The following is a 23720-nucleotide window of genomic DNA, read 5'->3' on the forward strand; positions in this document are numbered from 1 at the left end:
TAATAGTTTTTATAAAAGTTATGTATAATGTACCTATATTTCAAATTATTATTTTTTTTAATTATCTTTAGCCATTTAAAATTGTCTACTGTTTTTGATATTTTTTTTTTTGTATGCTGAAATTGATACAAAACTCGACAATCACTAAAATTTGGAAACTATTTTGTGGCTAAAATAAAATTAATATAGGTAGTCTGTTATTCATATATATGCTATTTACTTTTGAATTCGAATTTAACACATCCATTGCCTACTATGATACCATTATAATATAAATATTAAGAATAGGGTGACCATATTACAAAAAAGAAAAAAACAGGACACTTTTTTGCAATGAGTAGAATATAGGTATATTGATTGTCAAAACATGAACCAATATACAATATTTATATAATATATGTATTATAAATACTACGAAAAACGGGACAATCCTGTTTAAAACAGGACGTAAGTATACATGGTCATCCTAATTTAGAGCGAGTTCTCCAGTTTTTTGTACCTACTTATTAGTTATTGATTTCAAAATGTATAATTTAGGTGAAAAAAATGTTATAACACCAAAATTATTATTATCTTATGAAATTTAATAACAATTTAAATTTTTTAGCATTGGTTAAAAACTAAATGTTACTCCAAAGCAAATGAAGTCAGTATACTCTATGATTATACTAAATTAGTTATTTTTTATTTAATATAAGCTATAGCCATATAGGTATATTATTTAATAATTATAACTTATCATTTTGGTTTTTTTTCCATGTACCGAAAAAATATAGCCATACATATTACATAGTATATCAATAGTAAGTACATTATAAAATTAGCTATATTTAAAAAATTGGTCAAAATGAAAGAAGAATAGGCAGAGCTTTAATAATAATTGTTATTGTATATTAAATTCAGTTCTTTTAATCGATACGATATGAAATTGTAACATGTTTATGCGCGTTATGAAAATATCGTACTTTTTTTTATTTATACAGTTGGATATTCAATAAAAATTCGTCTTGTAATCGTTTTATTGTCAGTCGTCTTTATTAACGAGCTCTAAATCGGTATACGCATACAAGTAAATGATATACTTTCTAATATTTTCTACGTCTTAATTGTTTTATAATGTATAGGTACCTTGAATATTATTATCTAAAAATATAATATAAAATGCAAAATGCTTCCTCGATCTCGAAGTAACCAAGACGTGTACGGGCCGAAAAACATCGGTCTACGTTCTACGGGCCCGTAAATTACGTGTTGCCGAACGTGACGCGCGCGCCCATCAGGTACAATAATATTATTCCGTCGTCGGCGAGTTTGTTGACCGTAGGCCGGCGGGCGAGTGGGAGGGAATCATAACAATAACACAACGGGCGCGCGCACACCGGCAGGCACGCGACGACGATGGTTCTTTGTGACGACGGCTGCGCGTGCGTGCATGCGCCGTGTTGCTGTGTTGGCGGCGTCGTCCCGAGTCGTTATCCGACTCACCGACTGCCGACCGTTCATTCCGCGTCCGTCCGCCGTTCCTGTCGCTCGTACATTTTTTTTTTTTTTTGTCGCTCTTGTCGATATCGCGCGTCCGTTTCAAGTGTTCGGTGTTTGTCTTCGTGTGTTGGCCACGTAAAACCGACACGAACGATCGATCGTCATTCGTCGCTTTCTCTTTCGTTCTGCCCAACGTTTTTTCCGACCTTTCGTGTCTCCGTTGCAGCCGCACGAAGTGATCGGCTGAAAAATCGTCGACCGTCGCGTACTTGCGCCGTTTCCCGTTCGGCGTACGCTCAAACCGACAACAAGTTTTTTCTCACCATCCGTCATCATGTCCACAACGCCGAAGTCTCTGCCCGAGGAATCGCTTGGCGGTAAGTACGCCTAATTATTATTCCTATTTATTTGTCTATTCGCTCATGACAATATTATTGCCTACCGCCGGGGGGACAGATTGTACAGCAATAATTTATTATAAAGTTAATATAAAACTAAAAAAAAAAAAAACATCGGAACTCGAAATCTGATAAATAATACATTAGCCATGTAATCTGAAATTCCATTAATCCATCCATTAATGGGTCTTCGTTAAACGAAATTACAATCATGCTGGGCCAGGTATGCAATGGGTAGGAAATAATGTTTACTAGTAGATACTGATCGATGTCTGGACAGTTGATATAATATCCATTTAATAGCTTCATAATACCTATGTAAAATCAAAAAGCTTATAATATAGTCATGTCTTTTACTTTGAGGAGGAATATTCTACTTTGTTTCTCAATATCGGCAGTGGGTAGTTCACATATGTTTGATAGCTACCATTCTAATAGACCTTTGAATTTTCTCAATCTTGTTGAAAAGCCAGTTTTCAAGAGTTCTGAACTTTCAAACTCATTTTATTGTGAAATAAATAATATAATTTGAAGGTACTCCATTTTCACCGTGCAACTATGCAAGTGATTGACATTTGTCAGAGTTTTGGCTTAATGTTGATGGTAGGGTCTGTGCTAGAAAAGTATTGGTAGGTATGTGATATTTTATCACCTTTTATACTTTTAGTTTTAATGGTCAAACATATTAGTCCACATTGTTGGATTTGACTGACAGAAAACGCATCGCTTAGATCACAGCTGTTTCAAGCTAATGTCTAATAATTTGATTTAAATAATGGAATAAATTTAAATAAAATATGCAGAAGGAACTCATTATATTTATTACAGTCTTATGTAGGTACTTATTAATTGATGTGAAAATGTACTTACTTATATATTTCAAAAATTAAATATTTAATACTTCAGTAATATTAGGTACCTACTGTACGTAGACATACGTTAATACTATATCTATTCTTAGGTTAGGTATATGACTAATTCCATTTTCTTTTTCTTTAACATATGTATATAATTATTTAGTAACTGTTGAAGTACTTGAAGTAGTTCTGAGTAATAAAATAAATAGTAAATTAAATTGCTCAAATTGAGTTAAATAGTTATTGGGTAACAATTTATAATTATTCTATTTTAGATATTTTTTTTTTGTTTTCAACCCAAGAATTTAATTACATTTCAAGTTTAATTTTTAATTATTTATCTCTTTTGTCTCTATTTTTTATACTGATATTATAATATCAGTTAATCAGTTTATTCTTCCCAGAATTCTTATTTTATCATACAACCATCGTGAACAACATTCTCTTAATTTATATTTATTTAATAATGTATTAGAAAATATAGAAAATATAGTAAGCCTGTATCACACCACCGCTTAATAAATATTACTATGTAATATTATATCTTAAGGAATTTGCCATTTTGCACTTGTGTTGATAAGAAATTGGTTGGTACAATTATGAAGTGCTATTTAGTCAAAATGTATTTATCATTAACCTTTTTCTGTGAGTGTGATTAATGATTAAATTTATATTTAATTCTTATTGTACTTACCTAAGAAAGATTTATTATTGATAATTTTTTTTTATTTGCCATTATAAATTTAAAATTTAAATGTTTTAGATTTAACTATGGTTAGAAAATTAAAAAAATATTTCATAGGAAAAATAGGTATTCAATTTATTAGATTTTATTAAAAAAAAATTTTAATGTATTAAAAGAAGCAAGATTGTAGATAAATTAAAATACATCAACTACAGTTATGTAACATTAATATTTATTATCTTATCTTAGAAACAAGCTGAATATAATAATAATAAGGAAAAAATTATGCTTATCAAAAAGGTATAATAAATAAATAATAATAAAAATTGGGAATTACTCAACAATAATATTATAATGTACATTATTGTTTAGTAGGTGCATTTTTAAAAATATAATGGGTAAAATATTCATTCATTGAATATCTATATAGATTTTATCTTGTTTTTATATATTTGTGGGTTTATTCAATTGACAATAATATGAAAGATATCACATATGTTTTAGTAGAAGTAGGTAGGTAGGTAACACAGATAATTGGTATAATTGTTTATTGTACTTTTTCTTTTATAAAGTTAAAGAATAAATAAGATATGATTAAAAAACATCTTTGAATTTGTTTTTGTTCTCATTAATTGTAGAAGAACTTGATGGGAATTTTAATTTAATTTTCCCTTTGCATACACAATAAACAATTGCTACAAATAAAAAATTTAAATTAAAAAAAGTCTGGCTTTTTTCAATTTAAAAAAGCTATTAAGTTTATTATACTAATACTAAGAACGTAGATCATATTTTATAACTAAACATAATTGTTTTAGATAGAAATTTGTGAATGAATATTTCAGAAATTAGCTTTAAAAGTACCTATTACATTTTAATGTAACTTAAATTCTAGCTTTATTAATCAATAATTTTAAATATATATGTTTGGTGTTTTGAAACCAATTTATATATTTCCAATTATTGATTTTTGTTATTTTTCCGTATAATACTTTTATAGTTTCTTAGTTAGGAAAATTAAAATGTTTTAAAAAAAAATTCATAATAATATACAAGTTCTCGTATCCTAATATAATGACGTATAAATAAAAATACTAATATTTGTTATCGAACCCCTCTTTCCCACCGTTTATCAGAAATTCTATAGTTGTGTCAAATTTCAATGGTAAAAAATAGCATTATTTATTAATAATTAAATAGAATGTTAGGTATAATATAAATATAAAACTTCTATTGTACTTAATATGTATAATACATATTTATATAATATAGTGTATAGTACATAGTATAATAATTATAAAATATTATGCCGTTTGATATATCATCAATATGCTTATTACTTGGTGTTTTTAAAATGCAGATAAAACGGCGTGTATAGTGCATACTGTGTACCTACTACAACTACTTAGGTACATAGTAGTATATAGTATTCTGCCATTCGTGTTCGCTACCACTAACATAATCTTACGAGTGTCGAAAGACAACTTAACGACCGCGACGTACCTACCCACTAGGCACTACTCAAACTTGAACGATCGCCGATGATGTCTAAACATTCTTAAATGATTACCCCCGTCCCTATTTCAACCTACACATTGACGAGGGACGGTATTGCACGCGAATAATTCAAGTGTCACGCGATTATGTTAAAAACTTGTACTGCATTGAAAACTGTCATACAATTCCCCGGAACTGTTTCAAATCAAAATATTATACTTGATCGTTTTAAAAGTTCGTCCCTACATCGAAATTTTTATAATTTACACGCTCAAACACGTTATTTCGTAACAACAGTTTTTTTCTCGGTCACCAGAGCGTACAAAAAGTATACTTTTTCAATTTTATTATTATTATTATTACATCTCTACACACGTGCGCATGTTGACGTTGCCATATATATATATATATATATAAATTATATACTTGCGGCGTATGCTTTGCACGCGTTCGACGCCAAGGTCAATTTTTAGATGCGTCAAGACCGGTCAAGACATAACCCAACGTTGCCGCATCGCCTGCGAGCTGCGCACGTTCCAAAAAGAACAAAAGTTCGATCGGTCAGGTGGTTAACAACCCAGCTTTTAATAATAAACACGAAAGTAAATAATTGTACACGCGTTCGTGTATATACGCGCGTGTACAGGATCGTCTAAAATTGTTCATTACAAAATCGGTCAAGACTCGAGATAACATAATATTATTATCGATTTTTAGTCAAATTCTAAGGATTATTATCTCATCACGTTGATGAACATAATTATTATGATGTGTGTTTAATATAATATATATTATTCAACATTTAAACTTCATATTTCGTTAACGATATTGTTAACGTTGCGGCCAGCTGTCAACTTAGGTCTAAAAGCTCCTATACAATATCGTAATAGTAGGAAGTACTGTGTCCTAAATGTCAAGTTCGTCAAAACGTAAATAGGTTGTTGTGGTTTTATAATTATATTGTTATAAACTGATAAATTATAAAAAACATGTTTTTGTACTACTCGTATTATGTGACGCACATTGAATACTTACTAACTATATAATATGTAACGAGTTGATGAAACCAAATAAACAATGATTTAAAGTCTTAATACGTGCTGTAAACGAAAAATAAAAATTAAGAAATTATGAATGCATTATTATTGAACAAATACGGATAAGTTATAATATAGAGTAGCAGGTGCGCGTACACATCTCGATTACTACGTTTCATTTATCGCTGCCAACCTCGCCTAGACACCTTTTAAATTAAAACTGACTAACCGCGTCTGATATAATAATATGCTTGATAATATTATGTTAATACGTCAACCCGTACGACCTTTTGTTCAATTCACGAGTAAAATCATTATTTATATTTATCAGGATTTTTTTCGACTCTGTTTCATTATATTGTAGTGCGTTTAATGTTTTAATATTATTACTTAGTAGTTATTAGGCACTCTTTTTGATTGCTCGTAGGTATTTTTTTCTTACGAATAGCACAAACTACGTCTGATATTATGGTGTATCGTTTAATGTTATTTATATTAAATGTTGCATTGTTTTAAACCCTTCTTTGTTTCAATCGTAATTAGTATATTATTATACACAACGACTCACGTATTACCTAGTTGCGACTTGGCTTCAAATTTACAACTAGACACAAGAATAATATTTGTGTAGTGTGCGTAATCAGTGAATTTAATATAATAGCATCACTATTATTCTTGTACCTATAGTCGCTTTGGTAACCGATAAGCGGGGTTGTTGATTCAATGAATCTTCATATCGATGAAGAGATAGATTGAGTTTAAAATTAGCGAAATTCAAGACATATCTGTTTCTAAATGTACAATATTATTTTGATTATTTCTGTTTATCTTTGTAAGTGCATATTATCAATCTTTGCCACTGTAGTTGTTTCGTGCTTTTATAATTTATTGTGTATTTTAAAGTGAATATAAGGATTTACCAAATTTTATACCTATATTATATTTTAACAATGTTAAGTATATAACATTTATTTTATATAAATTTTTCTTCATAAATTCTATTTATACCTAGTACTTATTTATTTTTAATTTCCATAATGTAAGTACTCGTTTGGATACAATTTTAATTTTTTATGCAATTTTTTTTTTTTTGATAGGTAGTAATTAATTAATAAATTTTATTAAGTTAATTTTGCATAATTTTGTTTAAATAACCCAGTCGACGAGTATATTTTATACAATTACGCACCCACGAACTAAGATAATATTATTATCTTAATATTTCACGATATCACCTTATCGTAGAAATGGCGTACAAACGCAACAGTGCCATATAATAATTTCGAAATTTATTACATTATTATTTTAAACTAAATAACGGTATGTTTATGGCGATGGGCATAATGCCTGGCGATAATATTATTGATATATAATTATATAAATAATATAATATTACCTACCTACACATTTATAATAAATAGACATGTAACTTTCTGACGTTAGCGTCGGTGAGAAAGTAAATACAAAGTTACGTTTGTTTACTACAGTAATAACATTATTAAACAAATCGGTGTCAAAAACAAATACGTATATCGGCTATTACTTGTTTTCATACCAAGCTCCCGTAGATGTAGGTACTTTATTTATTTAAAATGCGTACATTGATAGTGTAATATTTTATATTACACAATATAGGTACTTTTATTCACAATCAATAATATGTACGCGCTATATTATGCATAAATCTATTTTTATTATTTTTTATTTTTATTTTTTTTAATTTTGGAAGAATTCACTAATACATTATTATTTATTTTATAATGACGTACGGGTATTGTTTAAAATAACTGCAAGTAAACAAATACATCATATTATTGTATTATGTGTGTACGTTAAAATAATATTAAATTTATGATCTAATAAAAATAATATTTTAAAATCATCAAAATAATATGTGTAGTGTGTGTCATGACGTATAATTAAAATTATAATAGTAAATAATAATGATTATTTAATTATATCACAGTTGGCAAGTTGTTATGGTTTTGTATAAATTGTAGGTATCATATAAAAAACTTTAATACATGACGTTATGTGTAATTAGATGTTTAATTAAATAATAACGAAAGGCGTGCATTGTTTTTTATAGTTTTTTATTTTTAATTTTTTTATAATACCAATTCATTTACACTGTAATATACTAAACATATTATGTAAGCTAAATGGTTTTAAATTAAAATTTTTATTTGTATAATAGTTTTAACTTCGATGTTAATATATATCTAGAATGTTAATGAAAACATGCGAAAGTTAATAATGCTAATTATAAATGAAAAAAAAATTTCTTTAACAATGAACTATTATGCGGATTTAGTATTTATTTTAATAATATTATAAATTAAGTTAAGACCATTTTCTTTGTTTAGTGGGATTTTAAGAAAATAAATTATCATGGTGAACTTGTATTTATCAGGTTATCAACACTTAGATTAATTCCCCTACACAGATATACATTTTAATTTCATATAAATATAATAGAAAGCTACAAAATGATGACACTTATAAAACTAATACTTACTGTAATATTATTATTTATTGCTTAACTACTCTATAATTTAATATTATATTATTATATATCTTAAAAAAGAACTCATTACACTCATATTTTAATAATTAAATAAGTTAAAAAAAATTGAATGTGAGGAAAATAATTACAAAGGTAAAAGTAGATGTTTAAAATTAAATTAAATTTGTAAGCATGAAAGTCCTAAAATGATCATATTGTAGGTATTTTTTAATATTTTTATTTGTTTCCAGAACTTAACTATTTTTAAACTGCCTAGACTCAATAATAAATATTAATTTGACAAAAACTCATATAATTAATAATTAGTTGCTGTTAGTCATATAATGACAATCTTAAAACAATGTTGAATGTACATTATGGTGTCTTATATGCTCTATAGACTATAACTATTGGTATCATTTTAAGTTATAATAGTTATATACAGGTTAAAACTATTTTATTAATATTGATGATAATTATTACTAATATTCTTGGTGTTTTTAAAAATTTATCTTATTTCAAAATAAGTAAAAAAGGCAATAATAATAAGTAGGTACATAATATATTGTGTACTTTGGTAAACATAAAATTACTTTATTACTTATTCGCTTCTATAATTATTTATGCATCAGAAAAATTATAAAAAATATTAACCTATTGACTTTTATATTACTTCAACCTAGTTTTCTGTTTATGTACCTAGTTTGGTATTTTGTTTGAAACACTGGAAATACTTAATTAATATATAATGTATCATGATATTGCTACTTTATGCAAAGATGATAATCATTTATCATGTAGGTTTGTTCAGTGTTTTTATTAGTTTCATATCTTATGCATACTACCATATATTCGTCTAATTGGCCCAGATTTTTGAAGAATATATCAATTTGCTATTAGGTATACCTAGATTTAATTTAAATTGCTATTTTCTGTATAGGTATCCGACTTATTTGAGTCTTTCAAAAATATTTTACGTTTATTGATCATTTTTTGCGCAGACATTTATTTATCTTTTTTTATAGACGATAATTTATAACATTTCCAAGTATCTTACATTCACAAATTTATATCTATACATTTTTAAATAAACAATTCATCGTTGCTACAGGATGTCATAATTTTTCTCTCTGAAAATAAATCGTATCAACCTATTGTACATCGCGCCCATACTAAACTAGTTTCACCTACGATGGTATTATAATTTTATAAATGTATACTATTAGTATATTAAATAGATGCATTTTAAATTAGTTGAACAGTATACTGTTATAAACTTATAACAGCATGCTCAATAAAAAACAGCTATATAGTATGATACATTAATTTTACATAATATATAATGTATCTACGCCTCCACGGTGTTGCCCAAACGTCGTTTATATAAATCGATAGAAGGTGCAGCTGTCGTGTAAGATTTAGTTAGTATTTTTAAACTGTTCTGGTAAACGTTTGGTCTATTCTTTGTATGTTTTGAATAAATAATGTTTATATAATATTATACATTATATAGTCCAGGATTTTTATCTAAAACGATTTCAGTAGTTTATTACCATCTGCCATCTGATCGCTGTATTCATTTTCATTTGCAAAAATGAAATATTAAATACCGTCTGTTTGTCGGATGTTAGAAAATTCCACTGTGATAAAAGACTTCACTCTCGAAGCAATTTCCTGGAACTAATGATGTTTATGCATTGTAAGCTTATCGAGAGAATTTCCCATGAACTGTATCCTTAGACACACTGCGATTTACATACTAAATACTGTGATGGCATTTTTTTTTTTGACTTATAATCATTATCCCGCAGAGCGAGAAGGTTCTACCGTGTACTAAGTTCTAACTTTCTATTTTTTCCTATACGTATATTTGCAAGATTTCGTCCCGAGTTTCGTCCGAATCCACGCAGTTTTTCTGGTTTATTATAAATTATAATATTTTAACTAATGCGTTTCCATTAAACGATATTTTTATTGTTATAGAATTGGTACACACACATACACAAAAATATACTATAATAAATAAATACATACATAATACCATATAGTGTTCGTCTCGTGAGATCGGTCACGTAGACATCGGCGAGGCCACAATCATTGCTCTTCAGGTGAAAGCACCCTCCACGCGCATAACATAATACAACGCGTAACATAAAAAAAATATATGTATATACCATCATTGCTATTCTATAGAAGTGTTTTATTTTTGAAAATGCGATGTAAACGTGGCGAAACAGATTCTACTCGACATACTTATACCCCGCGGTCCTTTTCCAAATATAATTTATTGTTTTGTGTCGCAGGTTGGTAAATTCGTTAGGTATACATTTTAATTTATAAAAATATGTACCGAGCTCGTCATGTTTTCGTTATTATTTCCTCATATTTGTGTAGGTAATTGTATTATAATATACCTACTTAACAAAATATTCATAGCAATTTCGCCGTGATTATTTATTTGCGTTTCTAGTATAGACGAACAAATAAATATTTATGCATACATATAATTCATATGTGTTATAAATAATTATACTTATTATATTTTGTGTTTTATACATTTCGGTGTTGACACCTTATATTTTGTAATTATGAGCATATATTGTTGTAATTATATTAGGTACATAGGTACCGAATTGTTGAAAACAATACCGCTTCAGTGATTAGTATTGCTTTTTTTTATTTATTAACTTTAAAAAATATAATTTTACACGTACAAAATATTAAGACGTGATGACGAGTAAAATAAGACGAGTATATTGCAATAAGCTTTTGAAGTGCTTATAATTTATAAATGTTTTGGTTGAAAATTATAGTTGAAAACTATAGTTTTAAAAAAAAAATAATATAATATATGTAATATATGTTTAGTTACTCTATATTTATATTAATTTACTTAATTTCGCATAACTAAATCCATTGATATCACCGTTCACCTCTTGGAATGGGATATCAGGGGTAGTTTTTAGTGAGTGAATATTTATCATTATGTGTTAATTGAATACTTAATGAATATATCTCAAGGACACATTTTGTAATAATTTACCATTTACATAATAAATATTATTTATTTTAGTTCCCGAGTTGAGTATAGTGAATAATATGCTGTTGAGATTTACAATAAATGCGTTTATTGTCTTGAAAATACTAATGAAGTGTAGGTATGATTAATAGTATTATTTTTATGTAAGCAACAAAAGCTTGTTATTAACTGAATATAATATTTAAATAGGTAGGTATTATACATTATAAGTTAGATATCAAATTAATAATTGTTATTATAGTGCTTGTTAAAATTTATTGTTCGACTTATTTCAAGTACTCGATGTTTAATATGTACGATACAAAAGTAATAACTCTAATAACTTATTATTAATAAGTATTCGATACGATAATTATATAAATGCGTTTCAATCTAATTGGATATTTACATTGCGAGTAATTCTTCAACTATATTATCAAGTATATAATCTTATATATTATATATTTTTTTAAATAATATTTTATGCTTGCTTCTTAAAAAATCATCTGTATTTCTATAACTGCTTTACTTGTCATTATGTCGAAGACCTTGTTGTGTTGTTGTTGTTGTTATTGTTGTTGCTGTCGTTGTTGTTGTCATCGAACTATATTGTGGTTTTTTCTCTCTAAAACCTTGAATTTTCAACGATTATTATTGGCCAATGCACAGTGTATTGTGTTTTAATTTGTTTGCACTTTACAAGTATGAGTGGTTATTAAATATTTATACATATCGCGTTATCAGACTTTCGATTAGGAAAATATATAATTTACCTGCTTAAGCATGAGTGCCAAATTTCGGATAACGTGGATGATGTTATAACAATATGAATAATTATGGTGATGGAAATTTCTGTTTGAGAGAGCGTATCTTGCAGGATAACACCTATAAGATGGCTATTTCGTCCGCGTCATAAAATTGCGTTTATTTTGGTTCATATGAACTCGTGCGATTGTTTTTTAATAACGATGCGTTTGGCACGTGTGTGTCTAAAAACGTTTAAAACTACCGATGCCAATTATACAGGGCGATTTGACTAAATTCGCGCAACACTCTTTTTCTTCTACTCTACTTTTGTGTACTTAATCCGCCGATGTTTATAATATAGTATTATGACAATTATTGTATGGAACAGAAAGGTTCCTTATTCTTTCAAATATTTGCAAAAACAAAAGAAAAAATCTCTGTTTTACTTTGTCTAATTGTCTTTTAATACTTACTGTCTTAGTTGTTTTTAATATAATTGTTAAGACATTCTCGGATGTCAATAGATGAGTTTTTGTATATAATTCTAAACTAATATTATGAAATAGTGTTATCAAAAACGACGTAAAATATAATATAATATCAACGCGATAAGACAATATTTTAAAGCCTACATTATTTATTATTATACTACTATAATATAATAATATTATATCATAACATTCATAGCCAAGGTTGATATTATAATATAGGAAGTACCTATAATAATATTTTAATATTCATTATATATTTATATTATTTTTAGAACATTTTTTTAAATTACCTCCGATAAAGAGCAACCCTGGAAATTTTTAGCTTAAGTAAAGAACTGTTGAAAAATAGAATAAGTTATTCAGTGCAGTAAAATTACAACTAAAATGCACGACATTCATCGTGATTGCAACGATAATAATATGAGAGTTTTCAACAATAAACACATTGGTCGTCGCGCCCTGTATGTAGCTCTCGCGGCATTTTTTTTTTATCTATGACATAAGCAATAGGCATAATATATATCAGTATAGCTATATTTTAAATATCAAACGGCTTTAATACCTATGTATTATATGATATAGCAATACTGAAGTGTTCACGCAATAAAATCGAATTGGCAACGTGGCGCGTAATCTGCAGTGTAGCGTCAGTTTCAAATAGATGAACAAAAAAACAAAATTTGTGTGTGTATGTAATTATATTCTGCACGTTTACAGTAACTGTTATAGTAGATAAAATATACTTTCGCTTTGCTTAGGAACCAAATATACATGTAATATTCTGCAGATTTTAATAATATTATAGGTATAGTTACTAAAGAAGAAATGAATAATAAGCTTTCGAGATAATCAATTATTTGACGTACACTCAAAGAGAATTCGAATTTTTCTATCCTTCTCTGTATATAAATTTATAGTGTTTATCATTACACTAGATAAATTTGAATAGCTCTAATACCTATAGGCAGGGTTCGATATTAAAATATTTGAAACGTATAGAAGGTGATAAATATATTAATTTATATTTTTTTTTCAAGACTTCTTAGTTCTTATATTTATAATATACTATACTAAACTGTATAATATATAAATATGTAACATGTAACATGAATTATTTATTTAATAAGATAATAATATAATTTATACATTATTTAATAATAAATTAAATGGCGGGTACACGTATAAAAACATTTTATGTAAATTCTCTTACTTATTAATAAAAAAAGGAAAATATCTTATAATTTATTGAATATACTTGGCAATGGCTATGCATACTCTATAGTTCCGCGGCCCCTCCAGTATTTTTGGAAAGTTAAATTAATACCTAGAAAATAGAAGATTTAACTATGCATAACTTAGTAGTATGAGAAATAATTAAAACTTAATAAATATATAATTACAACATTTTTTAATTATTTAAAAAATTAAACATTTTAATTATTATTATTATTTTTATTGAATATTTAGTTTTTACATAATTTAGCTCAATGAGTAAATGAAATGAAACAATTTTTTTTCACTTGAGTGGCATGAAAAGGATGACTATCTAATGATAGAACCTTGTAATGTGATTTTTTATTTAGCTTTAATAACATATCAGTATAAAAAGTCTTTACACTAATTGCGTTTAAGACGACGCATTGGGTTTCTAGGAAGAGTATTTAAATTATTTGAATTTTAAAATTTAAACTAAATTTATAGTTGTCACAAATGTAATTCTAAATTGTAATAAATAATATTTCAATAATTTCTATTGTACATTAAAAATAATTAACTATACTTTTTTTCGTTACATGAAAAAGCTAGTATATTTAAAGTTAATATACAAAAATATGTAGCCCATAAAAAGTCGTGATATCCAAATATAATATTTTATAGTCAATAATTATTGATGAATTTTGACAACCGATATTTACAGTAAATGTATATGATTGTGTATATCTTATAAAAGACAATTTTGAAAAACATGGGATAGACTGATAAAAAGTATTAGGCATGTCGGATAAAAAAAGTTGGGCGAACCCGAACACAGATGTCATGTATATTCGTCGGTCCGGTTCGCAGTGGTTTGTGGGTTTTCATATTATATATAATATATTATATTGTATCATTGTATCTACAAACCAAAACGTCTGTTTTGTAGATTAAAAAAAATATATCATGACATGTGCGCATATTTTATTGTTTAGCGTCATACTGCTGATTTACATAATAACTGCAATATACAGGGTGTTCACTGTGTTCAGTAATGTTTTTAGTAAAGTTAACCAAATCGTATTTTAGTGTTGTACACTCATTGTATACGAATCACGAAAATTCAAATCGATATCACAATAAAAATATTTACTACGCACGTTTAAATTTCGATAGCGAAAGTTGTTATACATACTATATTATACAGTTATAAATCAAAGTTGGATTGAAATTGAAAACCGCGCGTTTCGCTTTATACTTTTCCAAATCTAAAACAATATAATTTGGTATTTTTTTGAACAACGATAAGCGCATTTAAAATTGTCGTATATTATTTATTAATTGGTTAACATTTTTAGTGCTTATCGATAAAATTATGTACCTATAATTACGAAACAAAAATACTTGTTTTTAAAGAAAAATGCAAACTAGTCTTCGACTTACCTACACACATAATATAGGTTATCAAATAGTTAACGTTTATGCAAACTCTTGAACCGAACACATGTTGTACAATGGCAGATTGTAGGTATTCATTTTATTTTCGGTGTTATCGCTCGATAACAAAATCAATATTTATAAATTCGATTTTGATATCAACCGAACGGTACAAAAAAAACCTTATAATGTCCGAATACGGTTTGTGTGTCTATAATAATTTAATAATATGGATAGCCAATATAAGATAAGTATAGTATTTTGCAGTAAGTTGTTTTCGATTCTTATATACTATTACGTATATACTATAATCAGAATTTGCTGTTCACATAATATTATTATTACGTCTTTCGTTTTTGTTTGTTGTATCGAACGTTGGATGCGCAGCTGTTAGCCCCGTCTTGTTTTCACGATACATTACGGTAGCATAGAACGTTATGTTCAAGGATCGCGCGACAAATAGATAAATGATACTTGTATCATCGTCGACCGTCGTATATTATAATCATCTCTTCGTATATTCGTAAACACGACGAAGTGGTGGTTTTTTGATGTGTGAGCATGTTTTATTCTTTGTGCCTGCTGTCATTTTTCAAAGATTTTCTATGTAGTAAAAAATATTGAAATGTCACATTTATGAGCACCTAAAATTTGAATTTTGACAAAAATGTATATTTAATCAAAAAATAATGATTGTTTTTGAATCGGTATCAGTTAAATTTAAATTTTTTATTCCTAATAAAAATATTTTAGGCGAAAATCCGTCCTCTCAAATTAAGAAAATAATACACCTAACCTAACTTAACCGAGCAGAAGCAAGTTGACCGATTATTTTTTTTTTTTAACTATCGTACTGCGACGTAATACTCTGTCTAGTCTCACCCCTTTACCTTCTAGTGTTTTATAAAGTCGTAAACAGTCTGTTTTTTGGTGTTGTTGTCGTCACACTTGATATAACAGTTATATACATGTATAGTATATATATAACCGGTATATATACCGTGGTAGTTGACCTCTGGCCGCGTATACGCGCACAACGCAATATTTGTTGTCGACGACGATGCCAAATGGTGGTCCGTTTAAGAACCGTATAATATTATATTACGTGTTCGGTGTATACAGTGTGCAACTATTGAAAATAAATATCGTGTAGCAAGCTACTCGCTCCTTCGAACGATTCGTATCTTTCACAACGACGCGACGGTTTGTCTCGCGATAGGAGACGTTAATGCCTCGTAGATTTTGTTAAATTTGATACACTTGTCGTTCCGCATTGTTCGTCATGTTATTCGCTTACAATAATGACGATGACACTTGTGGTTATGTGGTATGACGGTCATCACAATATGATACAGTCGTAAATAGATATATATATATATATATATTATATTATATGTTGTATGTCTGTGGTACACGTGACTGGTTGTTATATGATTGTATATGTGGTGGTTAGGTACTGCGTGTTGGTTTTGCTGTTTATTTTTTAACGCTCCAATTGAATTTTATTTTATTTTTTCATCGTAAACATTTTGTTGTTGTTGTGAGTGAGGCAAGGACGAGTTCGTATAAAATTGTTTTGTTTTTCACCTAAATCCGTTTATAGGTTTTCGTATATTATAGGTACTTTTATATATATTATACTATATGAATTGCTATCGTATTTAGTTATAGGATATTGTTTAAATACAAAGTCTAAACAATTTTTACCGTCCTTAAGTATTCATCAAAATGTTCTATAATATATCTTCATTATATTAACTGTTTATAAATTGTTGTCCGTGCCTACATGTTTATTTTAGATGATTTAGATTACTACAAGCAATCATTTTACGTAAAAATAAATTTATTCCTAGTAATAATCACCGTTTTTAATTTCACACGACCCAACTTGCAGGAGTAGTCTAATTTGCAAAATTACAATATTGTTATAGTATTGAAATTGTATATTTTTACTAGTCAATATAAAAATTTACAAAGATTTTTTAGATTTATTTGCGCTATAATGTTTTGAAAAACAAATGTATTTTTAATACTGTTTGGTCAAATCATTACCTAAAATATAGTGTTTTGTTATAAAATTTATGTATTTTGAAGTCATGTATATAAGATAAACTTTTTAAAAATAACTATTACTGTGTAATAACTTAGAATAATCATAATAATAATAACCGAACGATAAGTATAATAAATACAATTAAAAAATAAAAACTATAATGGTGGGTATGTAGGTGTGCAATGTCATATTTTTATTCGCTGATCGTCGCCTATAGCTTGTTACGTAGGCATGGAAGTTGTAGGTGCGTATTGTTTGCAATAACAATATATTATTATTATTATGTCGCATTTCTTCCAATCTACTGGAGTTATCGCGTTACCGTAAGACGGCCATATACGGCACTCGGTCACCAAACGCAAGATATTTTGTAATAATTATTTTATGTACATATATCCCATTACACGATTTAACTACACCAGTGTATAGTCTTACGCTCTTACAGATGACAATATAATATCAAACTATAGTGATACCTACGGTGTCGTGTCTGTATAAGATTTTATTGTCACACAGGGTGATTCTGTCGCCCCTGTTTTTGTAAAAAAATGTATTTGCATTATATTAAGTAATTATTACTACATTTTACTTAAAAATAATTGAATTATTCAAAAATTCAAACATAAATTTAAAGTCTTACAAAAAAATGTCGGTAAACAGTACAAAGGAGGGAGATTTTACGTTTTGAATGTTACATTATGTTTCTAAATGCTACCTAGCTCTTCTTATCCACGCTAGTAAATATTTATTTCTTATTTAAATAGGTACCAGTCGAATACTCGTAATATAATTGGGTTAAACATTTGGATAGTGGTACCTACTTATTTCACATACGTTTATCACAGTCCATGGGAAACTATATAAATATTTCATTTCTCAATAATCGTAAAATAATGACAATCGGCAGCATGAATAGTTGTATTGTATTAAACTTAATTTTTATCCGAATTTAATTGAGATACCAAAACTCCTTATTGTCAATTTAGCATGTTTGAAATTTTAAGGGATTTTTACTTTTCACTCTTGTATTATATTGTGTACACTGTACATGATGAATTTTATCTAGTTAGTGATTAAGAGTTTCCGAAATAATATTATATAACTAACGCTTTTGTTTACATTTTTAGAATCTTGGGTTGATATCACTAGCTGTGCATCTCCGATATCTTTCCAGAGCGCCGACCGTGTCACTCCTGTGCCTTTCATCTCATCATCCGGCGACGAATACCTGAGATTGTTGAGAGAGGCTCAAAGGGAAAGTAACTCTTCGTCCAGGGTCTTGTCCAAAGAATCGTCCATAAAGGGCAGGTAATAATAGTAGCTCATAATACTGTACACATTATATTAATTTGTTTCAGTAGATTATTAATTATCCTTTATTTCTAACCTATCATTTTATTCTTATTTTTTAGTCCGAAATCTCCACCTAACAGTCCAAATAATGAATTGGAAGATGATCTCAGGGGTGTGTACATAAATTACTCAAACAGAGTAAGTATTGTTAAATAAATCCTATAAATAATACATTTACTTATTTATCCTATAAGTAGTCGTATACCTAATTCGTTTTTAATTTCCAAATTATTAAGTAGATATTTTTTTGTAGAAAAATTTTTTTTTAGAGTTATTCATGAAATATGTAGTTAATGTAGTTAATTACATGGAAATAGATCGTGATTAAAATTAAAATATAATAAAAACGGTTGAAATACTGTTCAATTCATTTTTATTATTTTAGTATTATAGGAACACAATTAAAGTTTTAATGTAGAAGAGAAAAACATGTTTTTAAAATAATTATTTTAAATTGTTTTGTTTATTTGTAATTCTAAATGATTCACTAGTATTTAAATCTTGTATGTTAATTAAATAATTCACAATTACTGTTGATTTAAATAGTATAAAGACACCACCTTTTTTTTTTTAATAAGTTGGAATGTATGACAAACACAATAAGTTTTAAAGAATTTGTAGAATATAAATTAATTTTAGTTTATGATCATTCGAAATCTATTTTACAAGTGAATAGGTTATCTACATTCTTTTAGATGAAAAGTAATTATTTAAGTTTATAGATATTAACCCTAAATGGTACCTCTATCAATGATTAACTTGAACATATTGTATAAACTGCATTATAAGACAATAACTAAATAAAAAAATCCAAATTGTTTTAGTTTTAATTAAATATTGTAATTGATCAAAAAATATATAATAATCTTAATCTTTGTTATATTGCTTTTACAGGGCGGGGAGTTATACAACTTGGATAAGAGTACTGATTGGATTTGGGATTGGAGTAGCCGACCAGACCAGGCACCTCCCAAGTAATTATTTACTATCAATTATAATATTAAATATAAGTTAAATAAATACAAAATTTTAATAAGTTTTTATAATTCTTTAATGTGTATTTGTGGTAATATATATTTTTATTTATGTATAAGTGGAAGTGGTAGGACATTTTATTTTGTCTGCTTAATTTTAAATTTTATCCAAGTTCGCTATAATCCATATTTCCTACAACATATATTTATATAATTAGTCTTTTCAAAATGTGATCCTACAAATTAAATTACAATGTGTGTAATTCATACATTTATTAATGTTTTTAATAAATTTTTACTTAAACTATGAGTTGTACTCAATACAATCAAATAAATTATTAATTATTAATATTATATTTTATTTATGGTTTTAAATAACAGTAGCCAACTTAATAGGTTTGTGAATTTTTAATTTTTACCAGTTATCACTCAGGTAGACATTGTAAAAATAAATGTGTACCTATTATAAATTTAAATAAATCGTTATATGTTTTGTAAATGCACCAAATATATTTGATAGATTATACCGCTACTGTTTTTATAATAACTCTTTGCACCCGATTACCAATTAAAAATTTAAGTTTTATTTATGGTTAAAATTATGTTATTTTAATAATTACTTATTTTCTTTTTATAGAAACTGGAAATTTATTCATCCCAAGAAGAAGACATACAGTATGCGCAATGCCAAGGTTGGTAAAGACGGTCTCTTTTCTAAAGAAGTATTGTACACTTTGTTCCTGACCAATATTTTATCCATACTATTGGGAGCTGGCGTTGGGTATGAAACTATAATATTATGATGTTATAATTTTACAATATCTTTAAATTTATACAATTTTATTTTGTTTAGTGCTTGGCTATGTAAACGAGGCGGTATTATGATGTCTAGAGTGACTTTGGAATAAACTGTCTGTGGAATGTAATATATGCACATAGACATGCACAAAAAAAAACAAGAATAAATGTTGTCAATTCGTTGTCTTTTTAAGTCTGAAATTCAAAAATGCATGTCACATTATTTTCAAAAACAACCCACAAAATATTCCTTTTTGTAATATTATATTTATGAATTTATGATATAGTTTAAGTTTTTATTAATTTTAAGATGATTATTATTAATTTGACACATTATATTAGGAAATATATCTAATATTTATTATTATGATATACAATTTAACCTACAAAAACTTCTCAAATAAATTTTGTTAGGTACTCTTGATTATATTAATCCTTTTTCATTTAACTTTTCTTATTCTCAATAAAAACTTGATAATTTCCAGTACCTTTAAACATATTAAACAGCATGCATGTATGTACTCAAGAAAATTATACATTACTATTGTTATTAAGTATAATTATAATATTAACAATAATAAAATCAACTTAATTTTTATATAAAAGCCATTTAACTAGAGTTTACATTTCCCATATTAAAGCAATTTTTTTTTAATTATCAGTCAAACCAGCAAGCTTTAAACCCTCCAAGTAGAAAAAAACTTGGGTTAAGACTAAATTTTTTGAAAAATTAAACAAAAGGTATAAATACAAACTTTTACTGACTATGTGAGAATATAAATTTAGTACCGTTGTGATAAGTCTGTTCAATTTATTTTTATTGTTTATTATTTTTTATATATATATATAATATAATATATTCTCTTATTTATGATATTTTGTGTGTATTCAATGTAAAATTACACAATTTTGTTTGTATGTTTTGTAATAAGTTGGATTTTTTTTTTTTTACATTAGCCAGTATACTTCATTGTCGGCCAATGTGTCACTTTGTAAGGTAACTTCATGTTAAATGAGGACCTGGCTTATCCTTTTGTTACCCAAATGATAAGCTCATTTTGTGGTTATTAAATACTTTTTTTTTATTATTATAAATTAGTAGTTTAATGGAACATTAAGTTGATATAGATTAACAACTTAAATTAAAACAAAAAAAAAAAAAAAATAAATATTGTGTAATGTATTTATCTGTACCAATCACATATTTTTACAATATATATTTACATATTATTATTATATGAAAATGATATTACATGTATGGTTTTTTTCCAATAAACGTGAACATATTAATTTTTGTTAATTTTTAAAATTTTACCTTAGAGAAAATTTTTTTTTCCTTTATTTGCTATTTATCCAGAGTTGAATAATACTCTGAAAAATAGAAAAAACATCATTTTGATAATTGATTAGAAATTCTAAAAAATTTATAGATTCAATTGGGTATAATATAATTTCTCTAAAGAAATACTCACTTCTTTCAAATTTTATTTGAAGATTATTCTGTGTTGTATGAATATGCAATTTTATTACAATTTATTAGTCAGATATTTTTTTTAAATATTGACAATTATTAAAATTTATTTGCATCATCAAATATTCTTTATATACCATTTTAAATACACTTTGTTATTAAATGTTTTACATTTACAAACAATGTTTAAGTATTTTAATTCTATTATATGTTTAAATGTTTTTATATCAAAAGTCATAAAAAAAAAAGTACAAGTTCTTATTGTATAGTTTTATGCTCAATTATTTGTCAAAACCATTAGTATGATTACATAAGGAGCCAGCAGTTATGCCAGCTATGGCATCAGCTTGACTTAACAATTGTTTTCTCCAATTGTTTATTAAATAGTTTGAATTAATAAGACATAATGTACCAATATTATGAAAACAGTGCAGTACAGGTAATTTTTATGATTATAATAGAGACACTTAGCTGGATAAATTTCAACATTGATACTAATAATTATAATGAGGTAACATGAAATAAAATATTAATCAGTTATGCATAACAATAGTTTAATACTATTGAACTAATAATCAATAAATTTGGTATAATAATTGAAGACTCAATGTTTTCTAGCTTTTGTAATGTCTAGATAAAATATTTAAGTTTCATTAAAAATATCGAAAATGTAATAAAATATTCCACTTGTTATGATTTTATTTTGAAAATTTTTAAATATATTGGCACGATTTCGTTTAAAAGCACTTAAATTGTTTGAATTTAAAATTGTTCAATTATTATGGCTAAAGCTTAAAAACGTAATTCAAAGTTTTTCATAAAATATAGTTCTTCCTAAAAATTAAAGCTGCAGTTTTTGAGTACTACCTATAATCAAAAATACATCAACAAAATTAATAATATAATGATCTAAGATTTATAGAAGAAATAGTTCTTTACTTAGGGAAATATATTTTTTATTTTTATTCTTTTTAAATTTAAAATAATTTTCTTCTCTGTACACGTAGAATATTAGTTGAACAAATCCATACGGCGTGTTCTATAGGCAATTCAGCTACACCGCTGTCACACGAAATAATAATAAGTAATAACCTACGTTGTCTTTTCCGATATCTCGCAATAAATACATTGTCAGTCAGTTATATTTTTTATAAAATATTAATGAATTAATACGTTTTAAACTGATACTCACAGCCTTCACTTCGTCAGTATGGATCACTTTCAATTCTTGTTTAGCATATTATTATATTGTCAAATTGTCAATTATCATTTATCTGTTGATTGATGTAATAGCAAATAGTGTATTGTGTATAGTAAACTATTTGAATTTGTACTTCAAAAAATAATATATATGGTATAATTATTAAAATAATTTAACACTTGGACATTTATAAATATTTGTAATTTCCGTAAGGTCGTTTTGTTTTTGTTTTTTAGCTTTATTTAAGTTATTTTAGGTTAGTTTAAGGTAATTTTTTTTGTGTTATTTAGGTCATTAAAATCCTAGCTCTAGTAATAATGTTAACGAACGGTCTTTGCACAAAATTATTTTTCGTAATCAATGATTTATCATTCGCTTAAAATTTTACACATCGATTACGACGAATTATTTAATAACCATTATCTTACATCTACGATACATTAGAAATGTAGAACACCGTTTGCCCGATTAAAGATACACGATTTGTAAGATTTCGCCATAATGAACAGCAAATGTTTTA

The 23720-nt window shown here is 26.7% G+C and overlaps 1 protein-coding gene across 1 annotated transcript; it reads left to right on the plus strand.

Moving 5' to 3' along the window:
* The first annotated feature begins 1478 nt into the window (after positions 1-1478).
* LOC114123422 (BCL2/adenovirus E1B 19 kDa protein-interacting protein 3) lies at positions 1479-21818 on the plus strand. The gene is made up of 6 exons (XM_050204538.1): positions 1479-1859; positions 18531-18711; positions 18816-18894; positions 19651-19730; positions 20368-20511; positions 20584-21818. Exons 1-6 carry the CDS (start codon positions 1817-1819, stop codon positions 20636-20638), a joined length of 582 nt encoding a protein of 193 aa, XP_050060495.1. The 5' UTR covers positions 1479-1816; the 3' UTR covers positions 20639-21818.
* The last annotated feature ends 1902 nt before the right edge of the window (positions 21819-23720 follow it).

Source organism: Aphis gossypii, chromosome 3 (genome assembly GCF_020184175.1).
Source record: "Aphis gossypii isolate Hap1 chromosome 3, ASM2018417v2, whole genome shotgun sequence".
NCBI lineage: Eukaryota > Metazoa > Arthropoda > Insecta > Hemiptera > Aphididae > Aphis > Aphis gossypii.

What these genes read in the sequence shown, in the direction of transcription:
- LOC114123422 (XM_050204538.1), top strand. Translation starts at nt 1,817, where the DNA reads ATGTCCACAACGCCGAAGTCTCTGCCCGAGGAATCGCTTGGCG. An exon ending in ACATAAATTACTCAAACAGA is followed by an intron (nt 18,895 to 19,650) that starts GTAAGTATTGTT and finishes TTGCTTTTACAG; the next exon opens with GGCGGGGAGTTATACAACTT. An exon ending in CTATTGGGAGCTGGCGTTGG is followed by an intron (nt 20,512 to 20,583) that starts GTATGAAACTAT and finishes TATTTTGTTTAG; the next exon opens with TGCTTGGCTATGTAAACGAG.